This window comes from Magnolia sinica, chromosome 6 (assembly GCF_029962835.1).
Source record: "Magnolia sinica isolate HGM2019 chromosome 6, MsV1, whole genome shotgun sequence".
Lineage (NCBI taxonomy): Eukaryota > Viridiplantae > Streptophyta > Magnoliopsida > Magnoliales > Magnoliaceae > Magnolia > Magnolia sinica.
This window is the reverse complement of record NC_080578.1, coordinates 5,585,363-5,600,123: the sequence shown is the minus strand read 5'-3', so window position 1 is coordinate 5,600,123 and position 14,761 is coordinate 5,585,363. Positions and strand designations below refer to the sequence as shown.

Sequence of the window (14,761 nt, the reverse complement as noted above, 5' to 3'; positions counted from 1 at the left end):
AGTACATGCAATCCATCATGAGCCACTGTAATAGCATGTTGAGTTATTTCACGAGCCTCAGACGTGTGTTGCGCATGCTGACAGGTGAAAGGGGTTGTAGATTCTACTCGCATACTCTCCCCATGGTGGCAGCCATATTTTCTTCCACAACATGGCAGAGTCTTCACAACCCCTCTTTTTTTTTTTCCTTTTTTTTTCAGGCACGCAATGTTGGCAACCACGAAAGATGGAAGACAACCTTGGAACCAGGAATTCGTTTTCCGGTGGAGCAGCCGGTTGAAGGAAGGCATGAGATCTAGTGGACTATCATGCTCTTTAGGGCCCGTTTCGTCTGAAGGTAAACTCATTCAAACAAAGTAAAACAACCAGTTTTGCCTGATTGGAGGGATTACACTGACTGGAAAGATGTGAAACGGAAGTAATCGCCTCCTCGAACAGCACATGCCCATCATTTTGGCAGTAAAAAAATTAAAAGAAGAAGAAGAAGAAGAAGATATTTTCATCCAATATGATTTTTTAAATGGCAAAGCTGAAGGATTAAGGGGGGTAAAAAGGAAGTTTCCCTTGCCTTCCCTATTTTACTCTCAATCCTAACACTTGAAAATGCAAAGGAAAAATAATTTTTAGGACTTCTTTTCAACAAAACAAACAACCGCAAGGGATTTACTTCTCTAATGCTGGTATCAGTTTACCATCAGCTTATGTCAGAATTATGCTTTCCCTTACCTTCCTCAGGTTTACCTCCAATCCGAACAGGCCCTACATTTTGTTGGTGGATTTAGAAAGAGAGGAACAACAGAATTTTCAAAGGGCTTCTAAACTTCCACTCATTTATTGATCAAGAAACCCACCCATTTCAGTGGGTAGGATTCTGTATCCACACTCAAAATGATATTGGACAGGTAGGAGCCATCCATACATCTTGTGAACTAACTGGGACACAACACTTGAACGCCCCATGTCTTCAGTTCTTTGAGAACATAAACATCCGTTCATGTCATGCTATCATGACAGGAGATGACTCATGTTCAGCCGGAATAACCTTAAGTGTGAAAAATATCAGGAATCCAAGGCATTGATGTGAAAGAAACAATGATTATCCTCTGATTATTTCCATCAACACTGTTGAAAAAGGGCTATCATTCTTAGGGCCTTATTTGCATAGCAAATTATCAGATTCGTTAAACAACAGTCACCTTGTTTCTTACACACAAAAATTCCAACTGTGGATAAAGGTAATGATTATCAGTCCAAACAATCACTACTATCTTTTCACGGGAATCTTGGATTCCACATATCCAAACACACTCAGATATAATTTCAAATAGAACGCACCAGGGAAGGGTGGGCAGGACTTAAAAACATTGGTGGGTCAGGGAGAGCCAACCTGAGATTAACAGTGACAAACCACTGAAATCTCAGACTAAACTTTGGCAGCCCTAATATGGGCTGACCCATCAGAACCAAGGTCCACCCGATGCACCCCAGATTTCTTGCATTAACATTGACTACCTACAAAACAACCAAAAATGATCTTGAGAATAAAACAAGTGATGCGTCCCGAATCTCTAGGGAAAAAAGAAAGAAAAAAAGACCACAACCACAACTTGGGGGGCATGAAAACAATTTTTTTTTTTTTTTTAAGATCAACAAAACAGGAACTGTCATGGGCATTTACGTGTACATTGTAGAGTTTACTTGAAGGTAGACAGCCTTGGAAGCTTGTCCCTCAGATAGTACAGCCTTGCCCTCCTAACCTTCCTATGTTTAACAACTTTTATCTCTTTGATGTTAGGGGAGTATCTGAAATAGAGTCATCAGTAAAATCAGATCCCTCTTCGCTAGCATTATAGATTTAACGACTCTCACTGATAAATGCACCCATCCTTTCTACCTTTTGTTATACAATAGTACAACTTTGTACCATTATATACCTGAAAGCAGATATGATGGGTGTGTTACCAGCTAAGAGTTGGTCCTGACAACAAATCCCTAAATTAAAAGAAGCAATATCAACAAACAACAGCTTAAGATTAAAAAAAAAAGAAAAAAGCAGTGTATGCAGATCTTGTAGCAAAGATTATTTGCAAGAGAATCTCTGATTTCACTCCAATCAACATAGATTTTTCAGAATCAAAGTCTCAGGTCTGCATGTGTTGTTTTTGGATGTGCAGGTCGATAGATTTCATGTGTTTGGCAAGCCAACTGAGTATGCCCAAGGATGTTGATTTTTCATGGCAATGTTACCATATCCTAATTTAATATGGGTTTAAAGCAACATCAGATTGTCAGTTGATTTTTGGAGGAGCAATAGGAACACATAACAGTCCAATCATTCAAACTGCATGGTCCATTTGGCTGAACCCATCCTCTAGGAATCACAGAAAGTTCATGGCAATGGTTCTAACCCTCCTATATTATGGCCAGTCAAGATTGTTCATAGAAAATGGGTTGAATCAACAATTTGAACAATCCATTAGGTGGACCAATCTTTCTTTAAAAAAAAAACGATTAGGTGGACCAATCATGGACTGCAAATGGGATCACTTGGTCAGGTGGTTGTACTACGCATCCCATCCATGAAAATTGTATGGCTATAAAAAACACGGCCAGCTTCGTGTTGGATTCACCCCATCAGTGCAATTATTGCATGGCGATCCATGACATGTGGGCTGGACCTAATGGATAGTCTAGATTGAGTCAATGGACTGTTCCACATGCCCATGCAACTAGGAGTACTATAACTCATATTGCTCCAAGAGCACTGGATCGTTTCTCTAGCTTGCAATGATTAATGCAATATGACTGGGCAATCCATCTATAGAAGTTCATAAAGTATGGGTTCTGCTAAGCCTAATGGCTGATAAAGTAACCACATGCAATTTGATTGTTTGTAGTAGGTGGTGGAACCCACACAACTGACATGGCATCCTTTTCCCCGCCAATTTGAACAAATCAAACAGAAATTTGGCTATTCTTTTGGCCATGCATGCAGGTTTGGCAGAAATCAATGGTGTTTCCACAAGCAGAAAATGTTTCGTGAGTAAATGTTGTCTGTTCTCGTCCCTCTGTGGCACACTCGGTGCAGGGCGTCAATTGGCTGCCCTTTTTTTCTTGTTCCTAGCCTATGTAACCGGTAAAGAATCTGAAGACTCATTACCATCAAGACCTATAATGCCCCGATAGACCAAAAAACAATTTTCTGAAATGATTCACATCAAGAAATCCACCAGAAATAATGATACCACCAGCATATAAAAGGAAGGAGAAATGACACACACAACATTATTGGGCAACAAGATTACACAAAGGGGGTAATTTGAGAATATTAAGGACTAACGAGTGTAAAGAACGCATGACTAACTTGTGCCCCCTCACTCACAAATGAGGCACCTAGCAGAGAGATCCTACTCCAAATACAGAAGACACAACTACAAACAGCCAAACATGGGGCATGCCATGTACCTAGATAATGAACCATACGCAGCTGCTTCCTGCCTTTAATCTTTGCCGCTAAGAACGCCTTGATGGCCCTTTATGTTCTGCTGGACTTACCATATCTTCACTGGGTTATAGCTGCCAGATCTACTTACGGAGCGAGACTCCCACTTAAGGGAGGGGAAGGAAATGGATGAATTAGTACGCTTGCTTTCCTCTTTTTAGGAAAAGAAAGGAATCCGACATGCAGGAATCTCAAGGTCATGTCAATGATCAGACTTTTTTTTAGAGATTCAATGATAAGACATGTCGAAGACAAAGTGTTGTAATCGTCCAAATGTAGTTCTTTATTGAAAGAAAAAGGAAAAATCTCTATGGAAAAATTTTGGATGCTAATAGATCTTCTATGTCCTGAAATATGGACTTGAACCACCAGTACTTTAGCATGAGTAAAATAAGGACATGAAATTTAAGAATTCTAAAATTGGAGTAAGATGCTCATCAGGTTTAGATAGCTTCTAGATGGTCATGACACCAAGGTAAGCATCACTTTTAGAAAAGCACATTAACTGCATCAATAGCTAAGGGAATGGCATCCAAAAAAAACATGTATGTGTTCCTGTACAGAAGATATAAAACTTCTAGTGCGAAGCACATCATTAATACATGAATTATATACAGTTGTAGACTGATAGATTATGTTCCTTTTTTTTTCTTCTTCTGGAATGCATAGACTACCAGAGGCTTAAATCACCACTGTTTAGTCAAATAGTCAAATGTATAGGTTGTTGTATGACTTTCAGAATGATCAGTTCTCAGTACTGCATTTATGGTTGTGAAGGAAGCAATAAGTCAAATGACAAGCAAAAAAAATAATGAACTATAATTTGCATAAAACTTGCTCATAGGGAAAAATATAGAAATTCAATAGATTTAACCACCTAACCATGATATCTAAAACGGCATGGTCCAACAAACTTATTTTAAAAAAAATATCATCATCATATTGAGATTAGCATAGTCGTTCAATAGCTGATTATATGATTCCATTTACATAATCCTTGAAGCTTGCCTACTATGTATATCTTTATGATATATTTATTTTGAACATTAAGACCAAGCGATTTCCGTTTCCATGTGAAACCATTAACAATAGATGTGGGTTTTGTGCAACAAACATTATCTAGTTCTTCATTCCTTGCATGCATGATTTGCACATATGGAAGGGAACAAATGATGATCACACACTGAAGGTTAAGGCAACATGATTGAATTGTATGAACATGTCATCAAAGGAAGATGACTGGGCAATGTCTGTAACATGTAATCAACTATATGAAAGAATACGTAGTAGTGTGTTTCGCTTATGGTAGTGGAACATAGTGCTGCAGAAGATGAGGTAATATGCCACCTGGACAACATTCAACACAATGCCCATGGAAAACGAGTACTTACACAGGGAAAACGATCTCGACGCCAATACCAGCAATGATTCTCCGAATTCGAATCGTAGTATGAATACCTGCATTTTGTTTCGATATAACTATGCCTTTATAGATGGAAGCCCGGCGCCTATTTTCTGGGACTTCCTGAAATCAGCCACTGAGCCATATAAACAAAATGACAACCATCTACTGAAAAGAAACCCAAATTTTATTTATGTGTTTAAATTACCAATTTAACTTCTACGATGTCCCCAGTCCTGAGATCTGGCACAGGGTGTTCCTTCTCTGCTGCCTCAACCGCCCGCTTGTTTAAAATCTACCAATCGGAAAATCAATATAGAAATCAGGTAATTACTTGAAGAGGTTACCTACTTGGTGTCCCATGAAGAGGTGCTGCTAACCCCCATGAAAATCGGACACGTGGCACGAGGGTCCATGATCTGGGATTTTATCGGGTCTGTCCCACCACGGATTGGCCAAGTGGAAAATTCCACTTGATCAGATCATTTTAACTATCCAATTACTGACCTATAAATGGAAGATAGAAATGAGCATAGGCAGCAGTAAACAGTGAATAAGAAAATGTACAATCCTAATGGTAAGATTGTCCAATTTGTGTAATACACAGATAGTAGTCCATCCACTGGGGAAGCTGGCTGATGAACAATCTGGATCATCAGATGCTGCACCACGTGTCCAAAAGGTTATCTGCTCTATATAAGGAAATGGGGCCTTTTGTCTTCAATACACTATAAAGTCAATTGCTTTGCCCCACAATGATGTAGGACCCACCACATACTCCGGACCATCCATCAATTGGCCCACACAACAATGGGGGACTGTAGAAAAATTACACAAACGGCTCATTCCTATCTGCCTGATTTTTCCTGCTCGACGCAGACCATCAGCCCCTTTTGTTTTAACCATCCACCTGCAGCTTGTTCATCTGAACATATACGGGAGACCACCTACTATTGGATGGACGTCCCAGATCATCCGTTCACACAGCCAAGTAGACCACATCATGGATTGATAAAGCAACGGTCAGAGTTTGCCTAAAAAAGGAAATGAGTTGGAAGAATTACCCCCATTATGTCGCCAAGCTTGACTCGTGGTTTCCTCTGAGGACGTTCCTCTTCTTCAGCGTCGGGAATTTCAGGATCCGAACCCGTTTCCTCCGAATTTTCTTCTTCTGCAATTTCTTCAGCGGTTTCTTCCTCGGAATTCAATTCCGCCTTCACGACAAAAGATCGCTTTCTCGGCTGGATGATGCAGGGCGAGATTGCCGAGCTGAATCGGCTCGATGAAGCTTGCAGTTCGGCTCGAATTGAGAGGAGACGGGAGAGAGGAGAGAACGGGAAACCCTAGTTTTGAAGAATGAGGAAGAGTTCGTGGGATTGAAATGAGAGCCTGAAAATGAAATAGGATTTTGTTGAATTGTATCTGAGAATCAAATGAAGAAGAAGAAGAAGAAGAAAGGAAATTCAAGTAGAGGAATACTACCTGAGGAAGAATTGTGGAGCCCATGGTTGGATTTAAACGGCTGAGATTTCTCTTAGGAAAGACAGGAGCTAGGGTTCCAGAGACTTCATGAGAGGGGAGTGGAGTAGAGCAGAACCTTATCTACCATAGTGAGAGATGGGGAGAGGGAGCGGTCCGCCAAAGCATAAGTAGGACGTGCGACAAAAAGCTCAATGGGGCCTACCGTGGTGTATTTGTGATATCCACACCGTCAATCGTCTTCTCCATCTCATATGTGAACGTCAGCCCAAAATTCAGCCAATCCAAAGCTTAAGTGGCGCACACCACAGGGAATAGTGGGGATGGCGATGTCCACCATTGAAACTCTCCTGAGGCCCACCGTGATATTCACGAGGTGATTATCATCAGGTTGAAGGAAAAAATGGGAAAAACCATACATCAGCCTGATCCAGAACTTGGCTGGGCCCAATGGTTTGGATGGTATCAGGCCCGTCCCAACTGTGGACCACTTGAGTTTTGATCTGCCTGATTTTTAGGTCACGTCCTAACATCATCCAACTCAAATGATGCACGGACTGGATGTTATACACATCATGGTGGGCCCCAAAACCTTATTGCTGCAAGGGCTCCCTACAACAACTGTAGTACGAAATCGGCGTCCCGGTTCGAGACTCGAGAGGAGATTTGTTGGGCGGATAGCAGCAGTGATTCGCGGAACATGTGCCAACGTAGCCAATTCGTGCAAGATCGGAGCTATTTATCAAGTTAGGTTCTCCGTGAAGACGGCAAAACCCAAAGATCAGGAGGCCCGCTCATTAGTTGGACTACTAGAAAACGAAAATGATCAATTGTACACTGAATGTAACAGTTTAAGGCCACTAGATGGGTGGACCGGGGACATGCTCAGTGTGGGTTGCAGTTGATGGGTGGCCCAGATCTAACGCTACGCCATGGTGGCTGGCCTGCTGCAAGTAAACAGAGGGGAAACGAAACAAGGGTCGCATGGTAAAATACCATGCAGATTGCCTGCCTCCACCGTTTTCTCGGCAGGAGGGGTAAAGAAGATTTGGGAGGACAACCACAATTTTAAAACCACACCGATGAGATGATCCTAGCCAACATAGCCGCTGGTCGATTGACGCTGCCGTGAATAGAGCATCTGATGTGCAGAACTATATCGAACCCCACAACCATTTTTTTTTTTTCTTCTTTTTTATTTTTTCAAAAAAGAGGTTTAGCTGTTGAATGCTATCGTTCATTTTCTTCACTGCCCTTTTGGAGGCAACCAATCAGATTCTTAGGTTCATCCATCATGTCTAGCTTTCTAGCTGCAGATCCACGGTGAGGCCCACTAGTTGCAGAAACGCACCAGTCGACATGCAGCACGCGTGAACGCCGCAAGTAATTGGTACATAAAGACAATAGGCTCTACTCAGGATGGTAAACTCATTAGAGCCACACGTGCATCGAATATGGAGCATCAGCAAGTTTTTAAATATACATATATATATATTTTCAATCATCTGTTTTGTAGAAAAAGATCATCTGACATGTGGAGCCGCTGGTATTTGCCACTGATCATCTCAACTAAGGAGACCACCATATACATCACTCAAATGTCCTACACTTTCAAGGGTGGCATGCGTGAGACATGTAAAGGCACATCTAAGGTAAAAACTAGCCACGAAATCCATGCAATTGTTCCAGAGAAACCAAAGATCGTTCCCTGCACCTGAGGAAAGCATTAGACTGAAAAGCCGAAGAGGGCCCTTCCATGGCCAGACTCTCCGTGTTCTTGCCGAGTGCGTGGACCGCTAAACTGGCCCTATAAAAGAAAATGAAGAACCTCCAATACTGATGTCCTCCTTATTGTCTGTGCCAGTGTTCTCTCTTTTTATTATTCAAATTCCCATCTTATCCCTATTTCTTCATTTTTATTTACAAGAATGCAACTATCGGAATGTCACGCCGAGTGGATACTGAGTAGTGACCAGTGAGTACTACTGGACGGTGCTATGTGTACCCCACCATGATTTAGGTGTTTTATCCACGCCGTCCATACATTTTTTCAGATCATTTTAGGGCATGAGACCAAAAATGAGGGAGCTACAAATGTCAGGCGGACCACACCACAGAAAACAGTGCTGATTAAAAGCCTACCGTTAAAAACTTATTGGGGGCCACAAAAGCTTGCATCAAGATGATATTTGTGATTTCCGTTCATACAGGTCTGTATGATCTAATCAACAGGTTGGATGGAAAATAAACAATAAAGTTCGCGCTAGGAAGTTTTTAATGGTCAGCGTTTAATCATCACTATTTTCCTGTGGTGTGGTCCACCTTCTATTTGATCCGCCTCATTTTTTAGTTTTCCAGTAAAATAATGATCCAAAATTGATAGACGGCATGGATAAAACACATATTGTGGTGGGTCCACAGTAGTGTTGGTATGCAATCTGCTTCGGTCTGACTCTAGGATTAATGGACAGCCATTGGAAATTTGGATGGTTAAAAGTAATAAATATCCAAAGGCTCCTATTTCAACAATCAGTTCCCTCAAACAAGAGGTTAGGATAGTTCAACCAATCTGATCAGGGACATATGACTTAGCAATGGCGGGATCACAGTTTGGTAAATTTAATGCCACGGGTACAATTTTTAAGTACCTGCATATGGAGTGTCATACCGTGCCAGAGTATCATGTAGCTACACTTTTCTACGTGAGCTGTATGAAATATTTGTGTCATACATGGCTAGAAGCCCGGAATTAGCTGAGCCTTTGATAAGTAGCCACCTAGGACCGAGTCGGATCGGATTGGGTCCAACTCGACTCGGTCCGGAATCTAGGTGGGCCAACTCAGATCGATCCAGGACCCGAAACCTTGCTGTCCTCAGCCGATCCGAGTCCGACTCGGTCATGAAAACCGAGTCGGATCGGATTGTGCAATGTTTGGATCATTTCTTTTTCAGTGATAAAATCCATTTACCTGCATTTTCAGTGGATCCAAACACTTTTCCGTCGATTTGGGTTCAGTTGGTGTTCCCTTTGGAGCAGGCCTGGTTCTTGTAGCCTTCTGTTGCAGTGATTGCTTGTTCTTCATAGAGTTAGCATGCAAGTGATTCTCTTTTCCACGCCCATCTTCAGGAAAAGTTGAACAGGAATGGAGTTTATTAAGTTGCATTTTCCCATTCAAAGGCTGATTAGAGAAATGCTCCTTTCGATCAGAAGCAATGTTGGAAGAGAATTGTATTAGACGTGAATTACAGTCGACAGAGGGTAGAGGCCTAGCCATGGAAGTTTTAGAATCCATGGCTTGGGATGAGGATTTGGGTAGTTCCGCCTTGGAATTTCTCCGTGGGTACTGGTCATACAAATCACTCTCATTTTCCATAGTTTTCATGGATTTTGAGATGTAGACAGCTTCCTGATACAATCCTTGCCTGAAATTCACAACTTGTTCTTCGAGCCGAATCACCTCCTCTTCCAAAACAGCAACTTCCACAAGGATCTCTAATGTCTTCTTCCAAAACAGCAACTTCTGCAAGGAGTTCTAATGTCTTCTTCAACAGAAAGGGAGAGACAGATACAGAGAGAGAGAGAGAGAGAAATAGAGAGAGATGGAGATGGGGGGCTTAGGTGCACAAGGCAGGGTTTTTTGGCGCCAAAACGAAAAGTCTAGGCGGTAAAACTTTTGTCTTTTGAAAAGATCATCTTACCCCTGTTTTCCCGGACACGGATTTCATGCAAAAGCCTTCCTGCACTGGAAACTTAGATGGGCCCACCGTGATGTTTGTAAGAAATCTACCCCGTCTATCGGTTTTGTGAGACAATTTTACGACTTGAGACCAAAATTGAAAAGTATCCAAGACTCGAGTGAGCCGCACTAGAGGAAAAGGTGGGTGGGGAAATTCTTACCGTTGAAACCTCCATGGGTCGACAGTGATGTTTAAATGCCATCCATACCGTTCATGACATCATTCCTGGTGGGATAAACTGAAAATACAAATATTACCATGATTCAAAAATTCTGTGGCCCCACTAATATTTCAACTGTGGACGTTCAATCCTCACGTTTTCGGCCTACTTAAGTATTGGATCCGGCTCATTTTTGGTCCCATGCCTTAAAATGAGCTCACAAAACGGATCGGCGGGGTGGATTTCTCACAAAAATCAAGGTGGGCCCCACCGGCTTTATCAGGTAATCAGCGTCCTATTTTCCCTACTGGGATGACGTGGCACGCATGATCAAGATTAGTGCCGGCCTTTGGTGGGTCATTTCCACTCGAATGCATGTTAGCAAATGAGGATGCACTCATCTTTTTATATTCATACATCTATGGCCCACCCACATGATGAGCAGACTAGCTTGATTTTTGGGCCATAGAAGATGCATGTAGGGCTGTTAGATTTTTCCCGCTTTAGATTAGCCAGTTCATTGGCCGTTGGATCTATGATCAGGTATGCAAGTGGAACCCACCTTAATGTTGGTATGTAACACTGTTAATCACGTGATTTAGTTTTAATGCGTCAAGAAAACAGAAAAAAATTCGAAAAGCTGATAACATGGCCCACGGCCCACCTAATGAACAGTCAGATTTAACGAATCTGTGTCATCCACCCTTTATTTTCTGTTTAGTATATACAAAAAAAAAAAAGCATCTCGGGCAGATGGAATGTAACTACGTATACGCCGGGCCGGAATGTAACTACGCCTCACGAAAACGGGCCTGCTGTCCTACACCATTGGAGGTGCGTTAGGAATCACAACAAATACTCCTCGACTAGGGAAGAACACGATTAAAATACCCACTTCTTCAGGCTGCCAATCCTCCACATGATCTTCAGGATCTGACGGGTCAGCAGCGTTTGTGGGCACAGGACCGCCTTCTTCTGGCTGATCTTCAGGATCTTCAGGATCTTCAGAACCTGAAAGCTCAGGAGCGTTTGTGGGCACAGGACCGCCTTCTTCTGGCTGATCTTCAGGATCTTCAGGATCTTCAGAACCTGAAAGCTCAGGACCAACCTCAGGAGCGTTTGCTGGCTGATCTTCAGGATCTTCAGAACCTGAAAGCTGATCTTCAGGATCTTCAGAACCTGAAAGCTCAGGAGCGTTTGCGGGCACATGACCGCCTTCTTCTGGCTGATCTTCAGGATCTTCAGAACCTGACGGCTCAGGAGAGTTTGGCGGCTCAGGAGCGTTTTTGCAACAGCAACGGCGGTGGCGATGGAAAATCAGTGTTTCCAAGTACGATCCAAACAAGTGAACTGCAAGATCAACAACAGCCTCCACCACCATTTCAATTGTGTGATGGACCACATCACTTCCTCCCTGCCATTGTAGAAAAAAATTCAAACGTTGGGAGAATACGATCAAATAGATAAAGAGAAAGAAGGGAAACAGAGAGAGAAAGAAGGAGAAGAAACGAGAATGACCTTCCAAAGTAGTAGGAAGAACCTCACTAAGAACAGCAGCACTAAGACGATGAAAATCGTGAGCCCGATCGGCATCGGTGAGTTTCTCTCAGATGTAGAAGAGAGTGAAAGAGAGAGAGGCTTAGGCTTGTTTATATAGGAGCGGGCTTACAGTTTGAGAGCGAGACACGCGATCTTGACTCCCTATGACAGGTTACGTAGCGAGTACGCGGGACTCGTTTTTACAGGAGCTGGATTAGGCGGGACTCGCGCAGGTGAGTAGCTGGACACGCGGGCGCTGTTCAGTGGATCCCTGGCTATGGGGCCACTGTGACGAATGTGCATTACATCCATGCCGTTCATTCATATTTATAGCTCATTTTAGGGCATTATCCAAAAAAATGCAGCAGATCCAAATTTCATGTGGACCACACCAAAGAAAACAGTGGTGATTGACCATTAAAAACTTCACTTGGATCACAAAAGTTTTGGATCATGCTGATATTTGTGTGATCCCTTCGTCAGTCCGATGACCCAGTAAGCTTTTAATGGTGAGTGGTCCACTTAAGATTTAGATCTGCTTCATTTTTGGGATCATGCCCCAAAATGATATGTAAAAATGGATGGACGGCATGACTTTAAGGTAAATACATCAAGGTAGGCTCCACAGTCAAGGATCCACTGAAGCTACGCCCAAATCATCTAACCATTTTGGGCCAGGAAGTTTTAATGGTTAGCGTTGAATCATCACTCTTTCCAGTGCTGTGATACACCTGAGACTAGAATTACTTCAGTTTTTGTATTATACTTCAAAATGATCTGGAAAAACTGTTTAACCGAGTAGATATAAAACATTTACATTAATGCGGGCCCCACATTCCCGATCCACCGAATTGGGTGGTTCCCCGTAGAGGTGGGCATCGAGCCGAGTCGAGTCGAGTCAAGGTGGGCCAAGCTCGGCTTGGCTTGTCCATGATGTACTCGAGTTCAAGCTCACCATGATTTAGGTGTTTTATCCACGCCGTCCATACATTTTTTCAGATCATTTTAAGGCATGAGACCAAAAATGAGGGAGCTATAAATGTCAGGCGGACCACACCACAAAAAACAGTGCTGATTAAAAGCCTACCGTTAAAAACTTATTGGGGGCCACAAAAGCTTGCATCAAGATGATATTTGTGATTTCCGTTCATACAGGTCTGTATGATCTAATCAACAGGTTGGATGGAAAATAAACAATAAAGTTCGCACTAGGAAGTTTTTAATGGTCAGCGTTTAATCATCACTATTTTCCTGTGGTGTGGTCCACCTTCTATTTTGATCCGCCTCATTTTTTTAGTTTTCCAGTAAAATAATGATCCAAAATTGATGGACGGCATGGATAAAACACATATTGTGGTGGGTCCACAGTAGTGTCGGTATGCAATCTGCTTCGGTCTGACTCTAGGATTAATGGACAGCCATTGGATATTTGGATGGTTAAAAGTAATAAATATCCAAAGGCTCCTATTTCAACAATCAGTTCCCTCAAACAAGAGGTTAGGATAGTTCAACCAATCTGATCAGGGAGCTATGACTTAGCAATGGCGGGATCACAGTTTGGTAAATTTAATGCCACAGGTACAATTTTTAAGTACCTGCATATGGAGTGTCGTACCGTGCCAGAGTATCATGTAGCTACACTTTTCTACGTGGGCTGTATGGAATATTTGTGTCATGCATGGCTAGAAGCCCGGAATTAGCTGAGTCTTTGATAAGTAGCCACCTAGGACCGAGTCGGATCGGATTGGATCCAACTCGACTCGGTCCGGAATCTAGGTGGGCCAACTCGGACCGATCCAGGACCCGAAACCCTGCTGTCCTGAGCCGATCTGAGTCCGACTCGGTCATGAAAACCGAGTCGGATCAGATTGGGCAATGTTTGGATCATTTCTTTTTCAGTGATAAAATCCATTTACCTGCATTTTCAGTGGATCCAGACACTTTTCCGTCGATCTGGGTTCAGCTGGTGGTCCCTTTGGAGCAGGCCTGGTTCTTGTAGCCTTCTGTTGCAGTAATTGCTTGTTCTTCATAGAGTTAGCATGCAAGTGATTCTCTTTTCCATGCCCATCTTTAGGAAAAGTTGAACAGGAATGGAGTTTATTAAGTTGCCTTTTCCCATTCAAAGGCCGATTAGAGAAATGCTCCTTCCGATCGGAAGCAATGTGGGAAGAGAATTGTGTTAGACGTGAATTACAGTCGACAGAAGGTAGAGGCCTAGCCATGGAAGTTTCAGAATCCATGGCTTGGGATGAGGATTTGGGTAGTTCCGCCTTGGAATTTCTCCGTGGGTACTGGTCATACAAATCACTCTCATTTTCCATAGTTTTCTTGGATTTTGAGATGTGGACAGCTTCCTGATACAATCCTTGCCTGAAATTCACAACTTGTTCTTCGAGCCGAATCACCTCCTCTTCCAAAACAGCAACTTCCGCCAGGAGCTCTAATGTCTTCTTCCAAAACAGCAACTTCTGCAAGGAGTTCTAATGTCTTCTTCAACAGAAAGGGAGAGACAGATACAGAGAGAGAGAGAGAGAGAGAGAAATAGAGAGAGATGGAGATGGGGGGCTTAGGTGCACAGGGCAGGGTTTTTTGGCGCCAAAACGAAAAGTCTAGGCGGTAAAACTTTTGTCTTTTGAAAAGATCATCTTACCCCTGTTTTTCCGGACACGGATTTCCTGCAAAAGCCTTCCTGCACTAGAAACTTAGATGGGCCCACCGTGATGTTTGTAAGAAATCTACCCCGTCTATCGGTTTTGTGAGACAATTTTACGACTTGAGACCAAAATTGAAAAGTATCCAAGACTCGAGTGAGCCGCACTAGAGGAAAAGGTGGGTGGGGAAATTCTTACCGTTGAAACCTCCAAGGGTCGACAGTGATGTTTAAATGCCATCCATACCGTTCATGACATCATTCCTGGTGGGATAAACTGAAAATACAAAT

The 14,761-nt window shown here is 42.6% G+C and overlaps 1 protein-coding gene across 1 annotated transcript; it reads right to left on the bottom strand.

Moving 5' to 3' along the window:
• Window positions 1-1,469: 1,469 nt before the first annotated feature.
• Window positions 1,470-6,425, bottom strand: LOC131248045 (large ribosomal subunit protein bL19cy-like). The gene is made up of 6 exons (XM_058248085.1): window positions 6,387-6,425; window positions 6,223-6,293; window positions 5,969-6,182; window positions 5,113-5,199; window positions 4,894-5,027; window positions 1,470-1,803 (listed from the first exon to the last, which is right to left on the bottom strand). Exons 1-6 carry the CDS (start codon window positions 6,408-6,410, stop codon window positions 1,695-1,697), a joined length of 639 nt encoding a protein of 212 aa, XP_058104068.1. The 5' UTR covers window positions 6,411-6,425; the 3' UTR covers window positions 1,470-1,694.
• Window positions 6,426-14,761: the final 8,336 nt, after the last annotated feature.